This window comes from Monomorium pharaonis, chromosome 9 (assembly GCF_013373865.1).
Source record: "Monomorium pharaonis isolate MP-MQ-018 chromosome 9, ASM1337386v2, whole genome shotgun sequence".
In the NCBI taxonomy this organism is placed as follows: Eukaryota; Metazoa; Arthropoda; class Insecta; order Hymenoptera; family Formicidae; genus Monomorium; species Monomorium pharaonis.
The window spans coordinates 728,191-741,280 of NC_050475.1; the positions used below are offsets into that span (position 1 = coordinate 728,191).

Below are 13,090 nucleotides of genomic sequence, written 5' to 3' on the forward strand. Positions count from 1 at the left end.
ATTACACGTCAAATATTTTGGTAAAAAAACTATTGCTCAAGTATCCATATCCCTTTGGTTCGCAGTGATAGCCTGATGTATGCTCGGCATTCTTTTTTTTCTTTTATAAGCAAATTAAAATTTGCATAGATGTTCAGAAGAAATCTTCCCTCCCACGGGTACGACCTTGTCGTGGTGGGAGGGCTCAGTACCCCGAGGGCTTGAATGCCTGTGGGGGAAGCTAACTGTACCCATTGCACTTATTAGGTTTGTTTTTTATTTCTGCACTGTTGCACCAGTGCAATAAGTAAGAATGAGAAAAAATATATTTGTCTTATTCTAACTTATTGCACCAGTGCAGGAATAAAAAACAAACCTATTACATCGTTGATCGTAAAATTGTGATTTGTCGCGCCGCGTTAACGCGGTTCGGGAGTGCCGACCGATTGAATTGAAAACGAACCGTAGCCGGTTCGTCGTGTTTGCTTCGGGAGTGCCGTTCAAGTAAATGGACTTTTAATTAGTCCTCGCGCGATTGTGACTTTAATAATCGCGAGTGTTTTTCGCGAGTGTCTCTCAAGAAAGGACAGCCTATTCTGAGAGGAGGAGGAGGTCCAGAAAGGACATCGGGCATCAGCGGAGCAACCTTGGGGTAAATATTTTTTATTTGCACGGTTTTTATTATTTATTTATTTTAATATATAATATAATATTTAATATATAAATTATAAAATTTTCAAAAATATTTATTATTTTAAGCACTGTTTTAATTTGAATCTTATATTTGTGTGTTACAGTATCATCGCAGCTTCGTGGCCGAATAACTCCGCTCGTTGCGCATCGGATCGGTGAGTTTTATATTATGGATGATTTTCGAAGATGCTTTTTCTTGGGGCCTCGAATTGTCGTAAGACGGACCTAAGTTGTCATGAAATATTCCGTCGAAAAAAAAATTTGTTTATCGTGTTTACGCCGTTTTGCAGCGAGAACGATAGCTTTCAAATAAAGATGTAAATTTGTAGATATATACAGATACTGATCTAAATGAGGGACGATTTTGTTTCGTGGTAGCAAATGGATATTTGCTGTCATTTTTTTAATGCATTCCTTAATACAAATTTTTCATAACTTCCTTCAACTTTTCAATAATTTTTCCTACGATGTGATGGAAGTTAAAAGCGAGATTAACTGTCCAAATATACACAAAGAGTTTTCACCAAAAATTTGTAGTAAAAAGTAAAAAAAGTTATATTGATTACATTAAAATATTTAATTGTACGTTATATTAATATTAATAAGAACTTATAGAATCCAATATTTTATTAAACTATTTTTAATAAACACGTTGGAGTACACAAAAATTTTCATAAAAACAAAGTTTTTAAATTAAATTAAATTAAAATTAAATTTAGGTAAAATTTCCACATGGGTAATGTCAGAATTACGTGACCTGTGCATATATATCTGCAAGATAATGTTTCAACAGAAAAGATTTCTCCAGTGCGTTAGTCGTTATCTCTCTTTGTCAGATAATGATAATAAATGCCAACCATCTGAAATGATTGTATTACATTCTAAAAATAGCGATATCGAAACGCAGTTTTACTCCATATTTATTTCATGTAAGTATAGAATAAAAATAAGAATCATACGTTTATTACAAAGACTTTATTTCTAGAGAATATAACATATCATTTCTCGCATGCTTACGCTCATATAATGTATCAACTTATATGTTTAATGAAATATATTAATCTATTGTTATCACTAGTACAATATCTTCCAAACGCTCCCCTCATGTCTTTTTAAACACATCTGGGTGTTGGTCTGGATACTAATAAATATTAATACGGCTCGTGTTAGAATAATATCATCGATGTCGATACCAACGCGATGACATCATCTGATAACGCCAGTCAATATGTTTACGCTATCGTCCGAATAATTAATATTAATCGCTAATGTTAGATATTGTTTTCCGCGTTATTTTTTGCAGATCGATATCGATTTAAATAAACAAGATTGTTTTGCGGTTACAAAAAATCGAGATCGATGCTCCAATGCAAAAAAAAGAGAAGAAATTTTGCAGCACACAACTTAGTAATAATACAATTTTTAATCTGTAAAAGATCCCTCTGTCTTCTTTTTCTCCCTTTTTTGAGCCTACGTTCTTGCCATATGACACAATATATACGATATAAAGTATTGCAAATTTCGGCCTACATCGTCACCGTGCATTTAGAATTAAACATTGTCAGAAACTCGAGGAACATTTGCAAACCAAATTATTTTTTGCTCTAACGTAAAAAGATTCCGAAAAAATAAATTACGACTGACGCTAAACGCACGTCGACGAGTGTAGGCCTCTGAATCACGAGAATAAACATCGTTTCTCTCAAGTTAGAAAAGCACTCGGTGTTCGTTCACAAATCAACTTCGTCTAATTATCACCCCGTCATTTGGTCGTTCCTCGCGTCATCGATGCCGACCTGCCCTGGCATCCGTCACGGCGCCCCACAATTCGATCACAAACTCGTCGGTGAAGCCGAAGTCCTCCAAGTCAGAGTTGTCTATTGCCTCGGCGAAGTCTATACTGTTGCATTTGCCCTCGGCAAGCTCCCAGATCTGCGTGGCTGTAAGTACGACAAGTCGGATGTGACATTCCAATATCAGTCTTTGATAAAATAAAATTTTAAACAATTGACAGACCAAAAAGAAAGGAACAGCAAACTCAACACATGTTTTTTCTACGTTTGCTCGTACTCAGATTAAACTCACCCAACTCCGTATCAGAGATACCCATGAAGCTCTCCAAGATAGTATTAATCTTCTCGACGCCTATCGCAGCAGCATCGTCGATCTGCGTAAATATTTATTCTAAGTTTTTAATTATCGTGCCCGATATGTTCGCCCGTTATTCATTCATGAGGAAGATGTATCAAAGTGTCAATTCTGTAATACTGAAGTGGTAGCTCAATAATTCAATTCGAACATATCACGTAATAGAAGAAGCTAATGCTTGTCTTTATTTTAAAATGTTTATCATAATTTTTTTAATACCTGACAAACTCAGACATAAAAATATGTACAAATAATTTAGCTTCCGAAACGGACCAATCTCCAATTTAGTTTAAATTTTGGAAATTTCATTTAGTGAAAAAAAACATATGCAAGGATTTTTGGCGACTCAAAAAAAATTTTTTTTAATGTCGGTAAGGAAATCCATAATTTGTAGACAAAAATTTAAATGTGTGTGTGTGTGCGTATGTTTGTGTGTGACCACAGCGAAGCAATGTCTTTGTTTACTTTTTTTATGGGTGTACTTGTAAAATGAGTAAGTGTTAATTCCGTTACCAGACATTGTATTGAAAACCTGCAAACACATGTGAACTTTACTTCGTTTGCAGTGTGCACATGGGTTAGTGACTTGGATGAGGTGCGTGCGTGAGTGAGTAAATGAGTGAGTGAGTAAGTGAGTGAGTGAGTGAGTGAGAGTGAGTGAAAGTGAGTGAGGAGTGAGTGAGGAGTGAGTGAGGAGTGGGTGAGTGACTGAATGAGAGTAAGTGAGAAGTGAGTGAGTGAGAGTGAGTGAGAGTGAATGAGAAGTGAGTGAGAGATAAATGAGTAAATAAGTGAGTGAGTGAGTGAGTGAGGAGTGAGTAAGGAGTGAGTGAGGAGTGAGTAAGGAGTGAGTGAGGAGTGAGTAAGGAGTAAGTGAGTGAGTGAATAAGAGTGAGTGAGGATTGAGTGAGGAGTAAGTGAGTGAGTGAGTGAGTGAGTGAGTGAGGAGTGAGCGAGGAGTGAGCCGGGAGTGAGCCGGGAGTGAGCCGGGAGTAAGCCGGGAGTGAGCCAGGAGTAAGCCGGGAGTGAGCCGGGAGTAAGCCGGGAGTGAGCCAGGAGTGAGCCAGGAGTGAGTGAGTGAGTGAGTGAGCGAGGAGTGAGCGAGGAGTGAGCCGGGAGTGAACCGGGAGTAAGCCGGGAGTGAGTCGGGAGTGAACCAGGAGTGAGCGAGGAGTGAGCGAAGAGTGAGCCGGGAGTGATTCAGGAGTGAGCCAGGAGTGAACCAGAAGTTAGCGAGTGAGTGAGCGAGGAGTGAGCGAGGAGTGAGCCGGGAGTGAGCCGGGAGTGAGCGAGGAGTGAGCCGGGAGTGAGTCGGGAGTGAGCCGAGAGTAAGCCGGGAGTGAGCCGGGAGTGAGCCGGGAGTGAGCCAGGAGTGAGCCAGGAGTGAGCCGGGAGTAAGCCGGGAGTGAGCGAGGAGTGAGCGAGGAGTGAGCGAGTGAGCGAGGAGTGAACGAGGAGTGAGCGAGGAGTGAGCGCGTGAGCGAGCTGGCGAGTGAGCGAAGAGTGAGCGAGGAGTGAGCGAGTGAGCGAGGAGTGAGCGAGGAGTGAGCCAGTGAGTGGCTGAGTGTGTGATTGAGTGAGTGAAAAAGGGTGCAAGGAAGGGAGCAAACGAGCGAACGTAACTAGATAAATATGTAGCTAGGTAGCTAGGTAGCTAGATAGCAGTAAGTATGCAAGTAGGTATGTATGTTGGTATGTATGTATGTAGGTAGGTATGTAGGTATGTATGTATAATTAAACTTTACATTTTTTTATTTAAAATTGCAGAAGACGTTTGATTAATGTAAACGAAAGATAGAGAAAATCAAATTGCAATTATTATTATTTTTAAAGTAAAAAGTCAAATAGCGCGCGCGCAGCGCGCGCTTGTAATGTTTTAGTTATCAGAAAAGCTGATGATATGGAGTGAAACATTTATTTGTCTTGAGCAAGCTCACTTGACCATTATCATTTTATATATGTATAATATTTTACACTGAGAAAAAAGTTGTTGATTTGACTAAATTTTTCAACTGAATAAAATTTAAGTTAATTGCATAAACACTTGAACTAAAGAAATTTAATCTAGTTGAAAAATTTAGTCAATTTAACAACATTCTTTTTCTTAGTGTACACACCTGCTCTACGATTTGCGTGCTACCGTCCGCCTTGAATCTCAAAGTCTCCTTGCCGGACCCGTAACCGGTCTTCTTCCCTCTCTTGAGGTCACCGCGCGGCCCGATGCTGCCGAAGCCGTTCTTCTGCGGCTCCACCAGCCTCAGGGTGAACGTCGAGCCCTTCGGTATGTCCTTCAGCATCTTGGCCACCTCGAAGTGCCGCCTGCCGACGAGACTGGTCGAGTCGATCCTCTCAATATGATCGCCCACCTCAATCACCTTTATCCTGTCGATCACTGAACCTTCCTTTATGCGCTTTATGAAAGCGTAACCGGCACCGTTGTCGGTGATCGTCAGACCCAGCGCGTCGTCCGTTTTCACTAGCTCGATTTCTTTTGGCCGACCTGCACCGAAAACGCGAATTAATTATCTTTATTTTTTTTTGTTTCATACATTCTGTACTTTCTAGTTGCATTGCAAGCGTGTGACGTATACCGACCTTTCTTATGTGCGAATATGAAGTCGCCCACGCCGATCTGTCCACCCAACAGCTCCGTCATGTCCACTTTGTGCGTGTTGAGTGTGCAGAACAGGATCTGAAACGTCAAATCTCGCTTAATTTCCAACATTTAAATTTTAGTACGTAAGCTCCTGTTTAAGTTCTTGTGTACATTAAATTTATTTTTACTTATTTATTATATTATGTAATAAAAATGTGAAAAAGTTTATATGTACTTCGTTAAATATCATCTAAGACGTTTAATTTTATATGCGACTTCTTAAAACTAAACTTTTAATATAAATCTTACTGCAAATATTATATTTAAATTATATTTAAACTTATTTTTTTAATTCTTTTCATCCACTCTTTAAATCTAAATTAGTAAAATCTTACAAATAATTTGCAGTGCTATAATTATAACTGTGATCTTCAGTAACTACTGTCTTTCGGTGATTCTAATTAAGAGGGAGGAGGATAGTACTCTCACTGATAAAAATTAATATATTGCCACTGAAAGATAATAAATATATTATTAATTGGTATGGCTATAAGTGTAGCATTGAAATCAGGCTATTCACTGTCTTTCAATGAATAATAATTGCCGATTCCGACTTAGAGAACATCATCACGCGAATAAAGCGCGGTGCTGCGATGGTTCGTTTTAGAGATTGCGAGAAGAGCCAGACCTCCCGTGTTTCATGCGACTCATAACGAGCAGTAACGGGGCGACCTGGTTACATCGCGGCGACCGCGTTTACACGACGAATTACACGTGTCTCTCTCTCCTTCTCTCTCTCTCTCTCTCTCTCTCTCTCTCTCTCTCTCTCTCTCTCTCTCTCTCTCTCTCTCTCTCTCTCTCTCTCTCTCTCTCTCTCTCTCTCTCTTTCTCTCTCGGCTGCCGAGACATATCCGCCAGGTCGACGAGAGAGGCCACGGTCCGTGACCGGCGCTTCCTGCGTCCGGTGTCGTTTCTCCCTACGTGGGACGGTCCGCGCTGAAAACACTACGAGGCAGGTTTCCATTTCTAGCCGTTACCATCAACTCCGACGGCTTCGTCCCGCGATTCGACGATTTCTCCAAATGTAAAGGAGGACTCGCGGACAATTTTGTTCTTACAAATTGTCGACTAGCTACGATTTCGCGACTATACCGAATTCGCTTTTCGAATTGCTTCTTTAATTGCTTCCAAAAGAAGCGAGCCGAACGAAGAGTTCACTTACAATCAGACGAAAGAGCGAACTCATGAGAATTAGCGAACCAGTAGCTCTGGTATTGAACAATAGATAGAACAAATCATGCAAATAGCGAAAAATAAAATTAAATAAAAATCTAGAAATAACTGCATGTATCGGTGACATGTGAGTTTCGATCTATAACGAACTATGTTGTGAGAAAGAAGTTAACAACAAGATCAAATCCTTCGAGAGTTCGCTCTTCTTTCCCGAGAGAAAAACCCTAACTGTTTCGCGCTCACCTCTTCCGCGGGTAGGTCGTAGCGCTCGGCGATCTTCTGGTACAGTTCCCGAACGTTACTGAAATCCGATATAAGTCCCGTGGGACTGCCGTGGGCCAGCTGGCAGTGGAAGACCAGGGACGACGGCTTCGGGTCCCGGGACGGCGATCTCGCCTGCTCGCGCTGAAGAAGAGGAGCAGCGCCGTTGCCCGACCGGTTGCTGCTATCGGTACCGTTACCGCTGTCATGACCGTTGTCACCGCCGGCCTGATGATGATGCTGATGCTGATGTTGCTGTTGCTGCTGCTGCTGGCTGCGACACTGCGACACGCCGTTCGCAGCTTTCTCCGTTACCGGCGATCTCAGCATGGCCCGCGCCTTGAACAGCGGCATCCTCGACTCTGCGCGAATAAATTTACAAAGGAAGACCCCGTTATGCACAATCCGGCGTGACGATACTCCTGGATTCTCATGCTCGCAGAAATTAAGTTACGGGGACCGGACAGGTTCATAACAGAGACGCGCAAAGACTAAATCTCTCTCTCTCTCTCTCTCTCTCTCTCTCTCTCTCTCTCTCTCTCTCTCTCTCTCTCTCTCTCTCTCTCTCTCGCCCTGTCTTTCTCGAGTTTTTCGCGCTTCTATCTTAAAGCGAGATCGACATGATTCCGACAGTGATTTATAACATCATAAGAGTTATGCGTGTATTTTTGAAGGAACTTGGAGCTCGTATAAAACCTAATTTTACGAATTACTTAAAGTCTGAAATGTTTATAAAGTGCCGCAGATAACAGGAACTTTTTGGATCGAGTGATTTGCTCGTTTGTAAGAATTATTTCAGCTTGTAGCAGATGAACGACTTTTTACATATGCGTTTTATATGATCAGAACATTCTTAAGAAAATTGCGAGGTGCGTGTTTTAAAACTACATTTTAAAATTACATACTTCTCTTTATTCTTTTCATTGCAGCCACGTTAATTTGAGGAAACGTAATCGAGAAAATCCGCGTATACAAATTTTAATTAGCGTTCTGTCGTGGGATCGAAGTGTGCGTACGATTCTCTTCGGGTATTGGATGAAAGAACTGAGAACAGTCGGAGGAACGAGAGGCGCACGATAATTGGCATCATATCCGTCGCGTGAGGAGATAAAGGCGCATTGATATCAGGCCACATGTTACATCGCCGAGGGTATCTATTACGTGCTCGCGTTTCTTCCGCGCGTTACAGAAAGAATACGCTTATCTCTCCTAATTTCGTACGTAAAATCACTCTGACGAGCGCGCGGCGGTCACGCACGGAACAGCTAGCTCGCGTATATTAATTAAGTCTCTCGGGCGCGACTGACGTCTCTCGTTATCTTCCTCTCCCTCGCGAGGGAGAGACCCCAAAGAAACGCGAACGGTTTTTTTTTACGTCTCTTCTTTTTCAAGCGGAGCCTGAGCGAGAACTTCTTCCTTCCTCGTTCGCGCCACCAAAGACCGTAAATTGCGATCTCCTTTCATACGGTACTCATTATTCGCCTGAATCATCCTCCTTTGATTACTATAGTGAAAATACAACCGGCTGCCTTTGTCTCTCACGTATGTGTTTTCTCCTCCTTTCTCACGATCTTCGGATTTGTCCACCAAGGTTTTACGAGGTATCGCTATTTTCGAGAATTTCTGATTTCTTTATCCGAGTCCGGGGATTAATCAATGACAAACTATATCATATCAGTAGTCGATATTAAGAGCGCATAGGAATCGACATAAATATAGGCCTGACGGAATGTTTGATAATATCCGTCGGACATATGACAGTTTAAGTCTCACTTAATCGCCGCGCGATAACAGCTCGGCGCGATCGCGAGTCAAGATCCGAGATTTAAATCGCGGGATAATAATATATTCCAACGTTTCGTGAAATATTACAATCAAATCCAACGTTTGTCGCCGAACGAAAGCGTCCTTTGATTCTATCTGTGTCAATTTTTTTCGTATAATCCGAAATATCAAAATAGACCAAATTTCATATCAAAGATAAAATTAAAGATTAAATTATATACCAGAGTAGATCTAATTTTAAACCGATTGTTAAAATTAGATCTGCTTTGATATAATTTGATCTTGAATTTGATCTTCGATATGAAGATTTTTTTCCCAGGATATTTTATCGCGCTCATTTGCAAAGTTATCGCAAAATCCACGCGATGATATCCGACGCGTCACGTGAGTGTGTTAAAAAACGTCGTGTTCTTGCTCCGATCCGCATTATGCAACGAGGAAAATATGACAGAATTACCTGCGCAAACTGCCTTATTCACCTCGGATTTGAGGGTAACGCGATTGTTATTCATGCAAATTGTCGCAGGTCCAACATACTTCTTTCCAACTATAAACAGCGGCGAATAAGTCAGGAAAACTCGAGCCGGTTCGATTACGATTAATTTCATGATTACGGATGACGGTAGGAATTTCGTGTATTTTTGCGACGACAACCATAAGCGTATCTTTTACGGGATAAAAAAGTCGCTCATATTTTTTCCTCTCATACACTGAGAAAGAAATGTTGTTAAATTTGACTAAATTTTTAACTGGATTAAATTTCTTTAGTTCAAGTATTTATGCGTTTGACTTAAATGAATGAAATAATTGAAATTTTATTTAAGTATTTATATATTGGAAATACATAAATATAGTTGAATTAAAGAAATTTAATCCGAGTTGAAAAATTTAGTCGAATCAACAACTCCTTTTTTTCAGTTTCGTATCTTTCTCTCCGAAAAAAATATTTAAATAATTTTCATGATCTTATATACCTTTTTAAGTTCATAAAATAAATTTTCATTCTGAAAACGCAGTTGTAAGTTGAAGAATACTAATGTCACGATAATAACAATAATGCTAAAAGCATCTATTGCTCTTTCAAAGTATAAAAAATTTGTTGTAAAAAATAACACTTTAACCAGGAGTTTTTAATAAATTTTTTACTGTCATATCATATCTTGAAAAGATAAAATTACACAAGAAATATCAGCACAAAGATCCAGCTGTGATCAAGTAAGGTTCATCCTTATTTGTGTATTCTCATATTATTATCTGTATATTGCGATCCAACGGGACGATATTAAAATCTTGGCGGTAACAGGTACTCGTACAAACGGCGGAGGCGGATTTGGTTTACAGGTCGTTGGCATCGCGTCGCAACTTCTGACTAAGCGCTATCGCGGATTTCGTAAAAGGCCGGCCGTTCCTCTACGACAATGCAAATTGTCTACGACGCGCAATATCGCCAATCCAATTGTCTCCGATTGCGGTCAATCGTCTCTGTCCGATTCAGAAGGAGATCGCGATCCCGCATCGCGATTGGACTTCTCATCAAGCTCGTTCTTCGTTAATTGCGGCGAGTTGTACAATGAGAAATTAAAAACTTTGTGAATTAGTATTAGACGAATAAAGGAGAAAGGTAGAACCAAAAAATTCTCTTGATAAAAGAATTAAATTGACTAAATTTTTCAACTCCAATTTAAGTATTTAAATATTATATATATAAACATTTATCTATTTAATTAAAATAAATAAATACTTGAACTAAAGAAATTGAATCGAGTAGAAAAATGTAATCAAATCAACAATTTTTGTCTCGTAAAATGCCAGATGCTAGATCCAGTGTCCCACCGTGCGTACCTAACGTTTGACATTTATTCCACGGTGCGTTAACACCGGGGGCACAACTCTCTCCCGAGAGAGCCTGGACTGTTCAACCGTCCGGTCGAAGCTTACTCAATAAACTGCCGCTTATCGCGTCTCCAATTAGCGGCAATAGCGGCGCGGCGAAGATAAATTCCCCGAAGGCTGACGTCGCGCGGCAGGTAGGTAATTATGCAACGTAACAATTTTTCTTCACTTTAGTCATCGCTGCGTGACTGTCAGGGTGTCACGGAAGAGGACGGTCGAGATTATGCAACAGATGCGTGTAACGCAACGAAAGTAACAATAATTAAATTTTCTTCTTACATCTTATTATCTATATTATTATCTTAATAAACTTTTTTATATCAGAGCTATCGTCGGCGGTTTTCGGGGACACCCTGTACAGCGGCGTACACGTCAATACCGTAATACGTTACGAGCGAGTACACGCCGGCGAGTACAAATAACACGCAACGCCCGTCCGGAGCGTGCAACCGAGAAGACCGGCCTCTCACCTCTTCCTCGCCGCGATCGGCGCGCACCTGTCCGTATCCGTATATCCGCGTCCGTGTGTTGTGAGCTTTTTCGCGCAACGCGGAGGCACTTGTTCAGCGAGAGCAGCACAGCGACGAAGAGAGGCGGCAGGCAGCAATCGGCCGCGACGCGATCATCGTCGCAACTGGCTGCCGCCGGGATCTAAATACCCCTTTCTTTCCGCTCTCGTCCGCCCCGTTATCGTTTACCCGTTATCGCCTCGCTCGATCCTTATCGCGATTTACAGGCGCGGATGGGAATCCACGCGGACCGCCAGCGGGATTGGAAATCATCCCGTGAAACTTGGGATCAAAATTAGGTCTTGGATCGCTCGGCTTTTTCTCCGATGAGAATTTGAAAAGAGATTTTGACCTCTTGTTTACAGTTTGACAGTCCAAAAATGAAGCAGGCGATTTAAAAGGATATTTATTTAATTGAGAAATTAAAAATGTAAATTATAATCTTTCTTTTCCGCTAAAAAAAAATTTAAATTAAAATGCTGCGTATCGCAAAGCGCAAAATTAGACGTTTGGAACGTTTAATTCATTCTCTGTTTACTGGATTCTTGCGGTGAAGAAATTTCGACTCTCTTATTTGTAAGTAAATAAAACTCCAAAAGTAGAAGGCGATTTAAAAAAAAGTGAATTTGAAATGTATCGGACACACACACATATATCATTCCATAAGTTTTATACTTCGGCAAGCACCAGTCTGACCGCTGCTTATCGCAAATTAATAAAAATAATATATATTAATAAACTGGCCTTTCAGACATGAGACACGCTTAATAGCGCGTTAAAAGCAAACTCCTTTCTTCGCACTTGCTACGTTGCTGAGCGGGTACCGGTATATTACCCGTGAAAACCCGTGATAAATAACCGGCGATTCGCTCTCTTTCTGAGAGATTCCCGTCGCGCGTTCCTCCTAAATGCAAAAAATTCATTTTTACATCGCCTCGCAATTAAGATTTTCAAAAAAAAAGAAGGCAATAGGTACTGATCGCGATCTGACAGTTCAAAGACTATCAACGGCTCACTCGGTCACCAAAATCGTTTTTAATGGAATCGAATACCTCGGGAAGAATTTTACTCCAAAATCTACATATAGTTTCTAGAGGATTAAAAAAAATGGAAACGATTGACAGTGCATTTAAAATGAAGACACTGCATTGCCTTTCTTTAAAAAGAATTCTCGTTACGATCGTACGTTACTGCTCCACGACTTATCTGCCGTTCGAGGATACACAACTGCGAACAAAATTCTTTCTAGAACGAGCGATAAGGCTCCGTATATACCTCAAAATTCTCCTCTTCACATATTTGTAGAGTCAACTCTGCGTATATCCGAAAAGAAAATTAATATCGCCTCTTCCCTCTAAGGTAAACGACGACGACGACGACTCGAAGGAAATTCCGCCTCTGTTTCACACTTAATTCCAATTCGTTCAACACCAGCGGCACTTCCCGCGGGCGCGAGAGAACATTGTGTTAGCAGGAGAAAATCGCGCGAGGCCGATTTCACGAGCTCGCGTGTGCCACCGTGACCGGAAAGCAGCGGCGAGAGGACTGATCGCACGGGGGCCCCTTCTCGCACCGGCGACCCCCCTCGAGCGTGTCCGTCACAATCCTAACAATGAGGTGTGCAAACCGCGTACCGTTGCGAGTCCTTCTCTTCGAGAAACTTTTATCTAAAAAAAAAAGAAAGTAAATAAACAAACGTAAAAAGAGGCCCAAGAACGGATGCTCAATAATAATTTTTGAGTAAATTTTTACAATTTCCAACTCACAAAAAGACAAAGATAATAGAAAAGAATAATAAAATTTTTTGTCTTTATCAATAAAGAAATTTCCTGTTTTAAAGAAAAATCGTTTCCTTATTTCTTTACTCGGTGTGTAAGGTATATCCGTTTGCTTTAATGAACAAATATTGAATGGCGACGAGCGGAACGAAAAGACAGTTCACAAATTTCCTGGTATGCTTATTATGACGCAGTGTGGCAGTGTACAAAGTACG

General features: G+C 40.8%; 2 protein-coding genes and 1 long non-coding RNA gene across 7 annotated transcripts; 2 read left to right on the forward strand and 1 right to left on the reverse strand.

Annotated features, from left to right (window-relative positions):
* The first annotated feature begins 245 nt into the window (after positions 1-245).
* LOC118647290 lies at positions 246-1,748 on the forward strand. Its single transcript, XR_004964592.1, has 2 exons — positions 246-631; positions 777-1,748. It is a non-coding gene; the product is annotated as an uncharacterized LOC118647290 (long non-coding RNA).
* Positions 1,629-12,996, reverse strand: LOC105834448 (PDZ domain-containing protein GIPC1). 5 transcript variants are annotated; one of them, XM_012676934.3, is made up of 6 exons: positions 12,373-12,862; positions 6,893-7,272; positions 5,416-5,512; positions 4,938-5,320; positions 2,758-2,839; positions 1,629-2,612 (listed from the first exon to the last, which is right to left on the reverse strand). In XM_012676934.3, exons 2-6 carry the CDS (start codon positions 7,262-7,264, stop codon positions 2,455-2,457), a joined length of 1,092 nt encoding a protein of 363 aa, XP_012532388.1. In that variant the 5' UTR covers positions 7,265-7,272; positions 12,373-12,862; the 3' UTR covers positions 1,629-2,454. The 5 variants fall into 5 exon arrangements, 4 of the variants coding, with proteins under 4 accessions (XP_012532388.1, XP_036147782.1, XP_012532387.1 ...); XM_036291889.1 differs by lacking the exon at positions 12,373-12,862 and adding an exon at positions 11,842-12,366; XM_012676933.3 differs by lacking the exon at positions 12,373-12,862 and adding an exon at positions 11,059-11,165.
* On the forward strand, positions 10,763-11,562 carry LOC118647289. Its single transcript, XM_036291890.1, has 2 exons — positions 10,763-10,840; positions 10,913-11,562. The coding sequence occupies exons 1-2, from the start codon at positions 10,812-10,814 to the stop codon at positions 11,241-11,243; spliced, it is 360 nt and encodes a 119-aa protein (XP_036147783.1). The 5' UTR covers positions 10,763-10,811; the 3' UTR covers positions 11,244-11,562.
* Positions 12,997-13,090: the final 94 nt, after the last annotated feature.

Bases quoted from the DNA above. Each gene is read 5' to 3' on its own strand.
- LOC118647289 (XM_036291890.1), top strand. From the start codon at position 10,812: ATGCAACAGATGCGTGTAACGCAACGAAA. The intron at 10,841-10,912 runs GTAACAATAATT...TTTTTATATCAG, and splicing joins ATGCGTGTAACGCAACGAAA to AGCTATCGTCGGCGGTTTTC.
- LOC105834448 (XM_012676934.3), bottom strand. From the start codon at position 7,264: ATGCCGCTGTTCAAGGCGCGGGCCATGCTGAGATCGCCGGTAACGGAG. The intron at 5,321-5,415 runs GTCGGTATACGT...TTTTCGGTGCAG, and splicing joins CATATTCGCACATAAGAAAG to GTCGGCCAAAAGAAATCGAG. The intron at 2,613-2,757 runs GTGAGTTTAATC...TCGTACTTACAG, and splicing joins TATCTCTGATACGGAGTTGG to CCACGCAGATCTGGGAGCTT.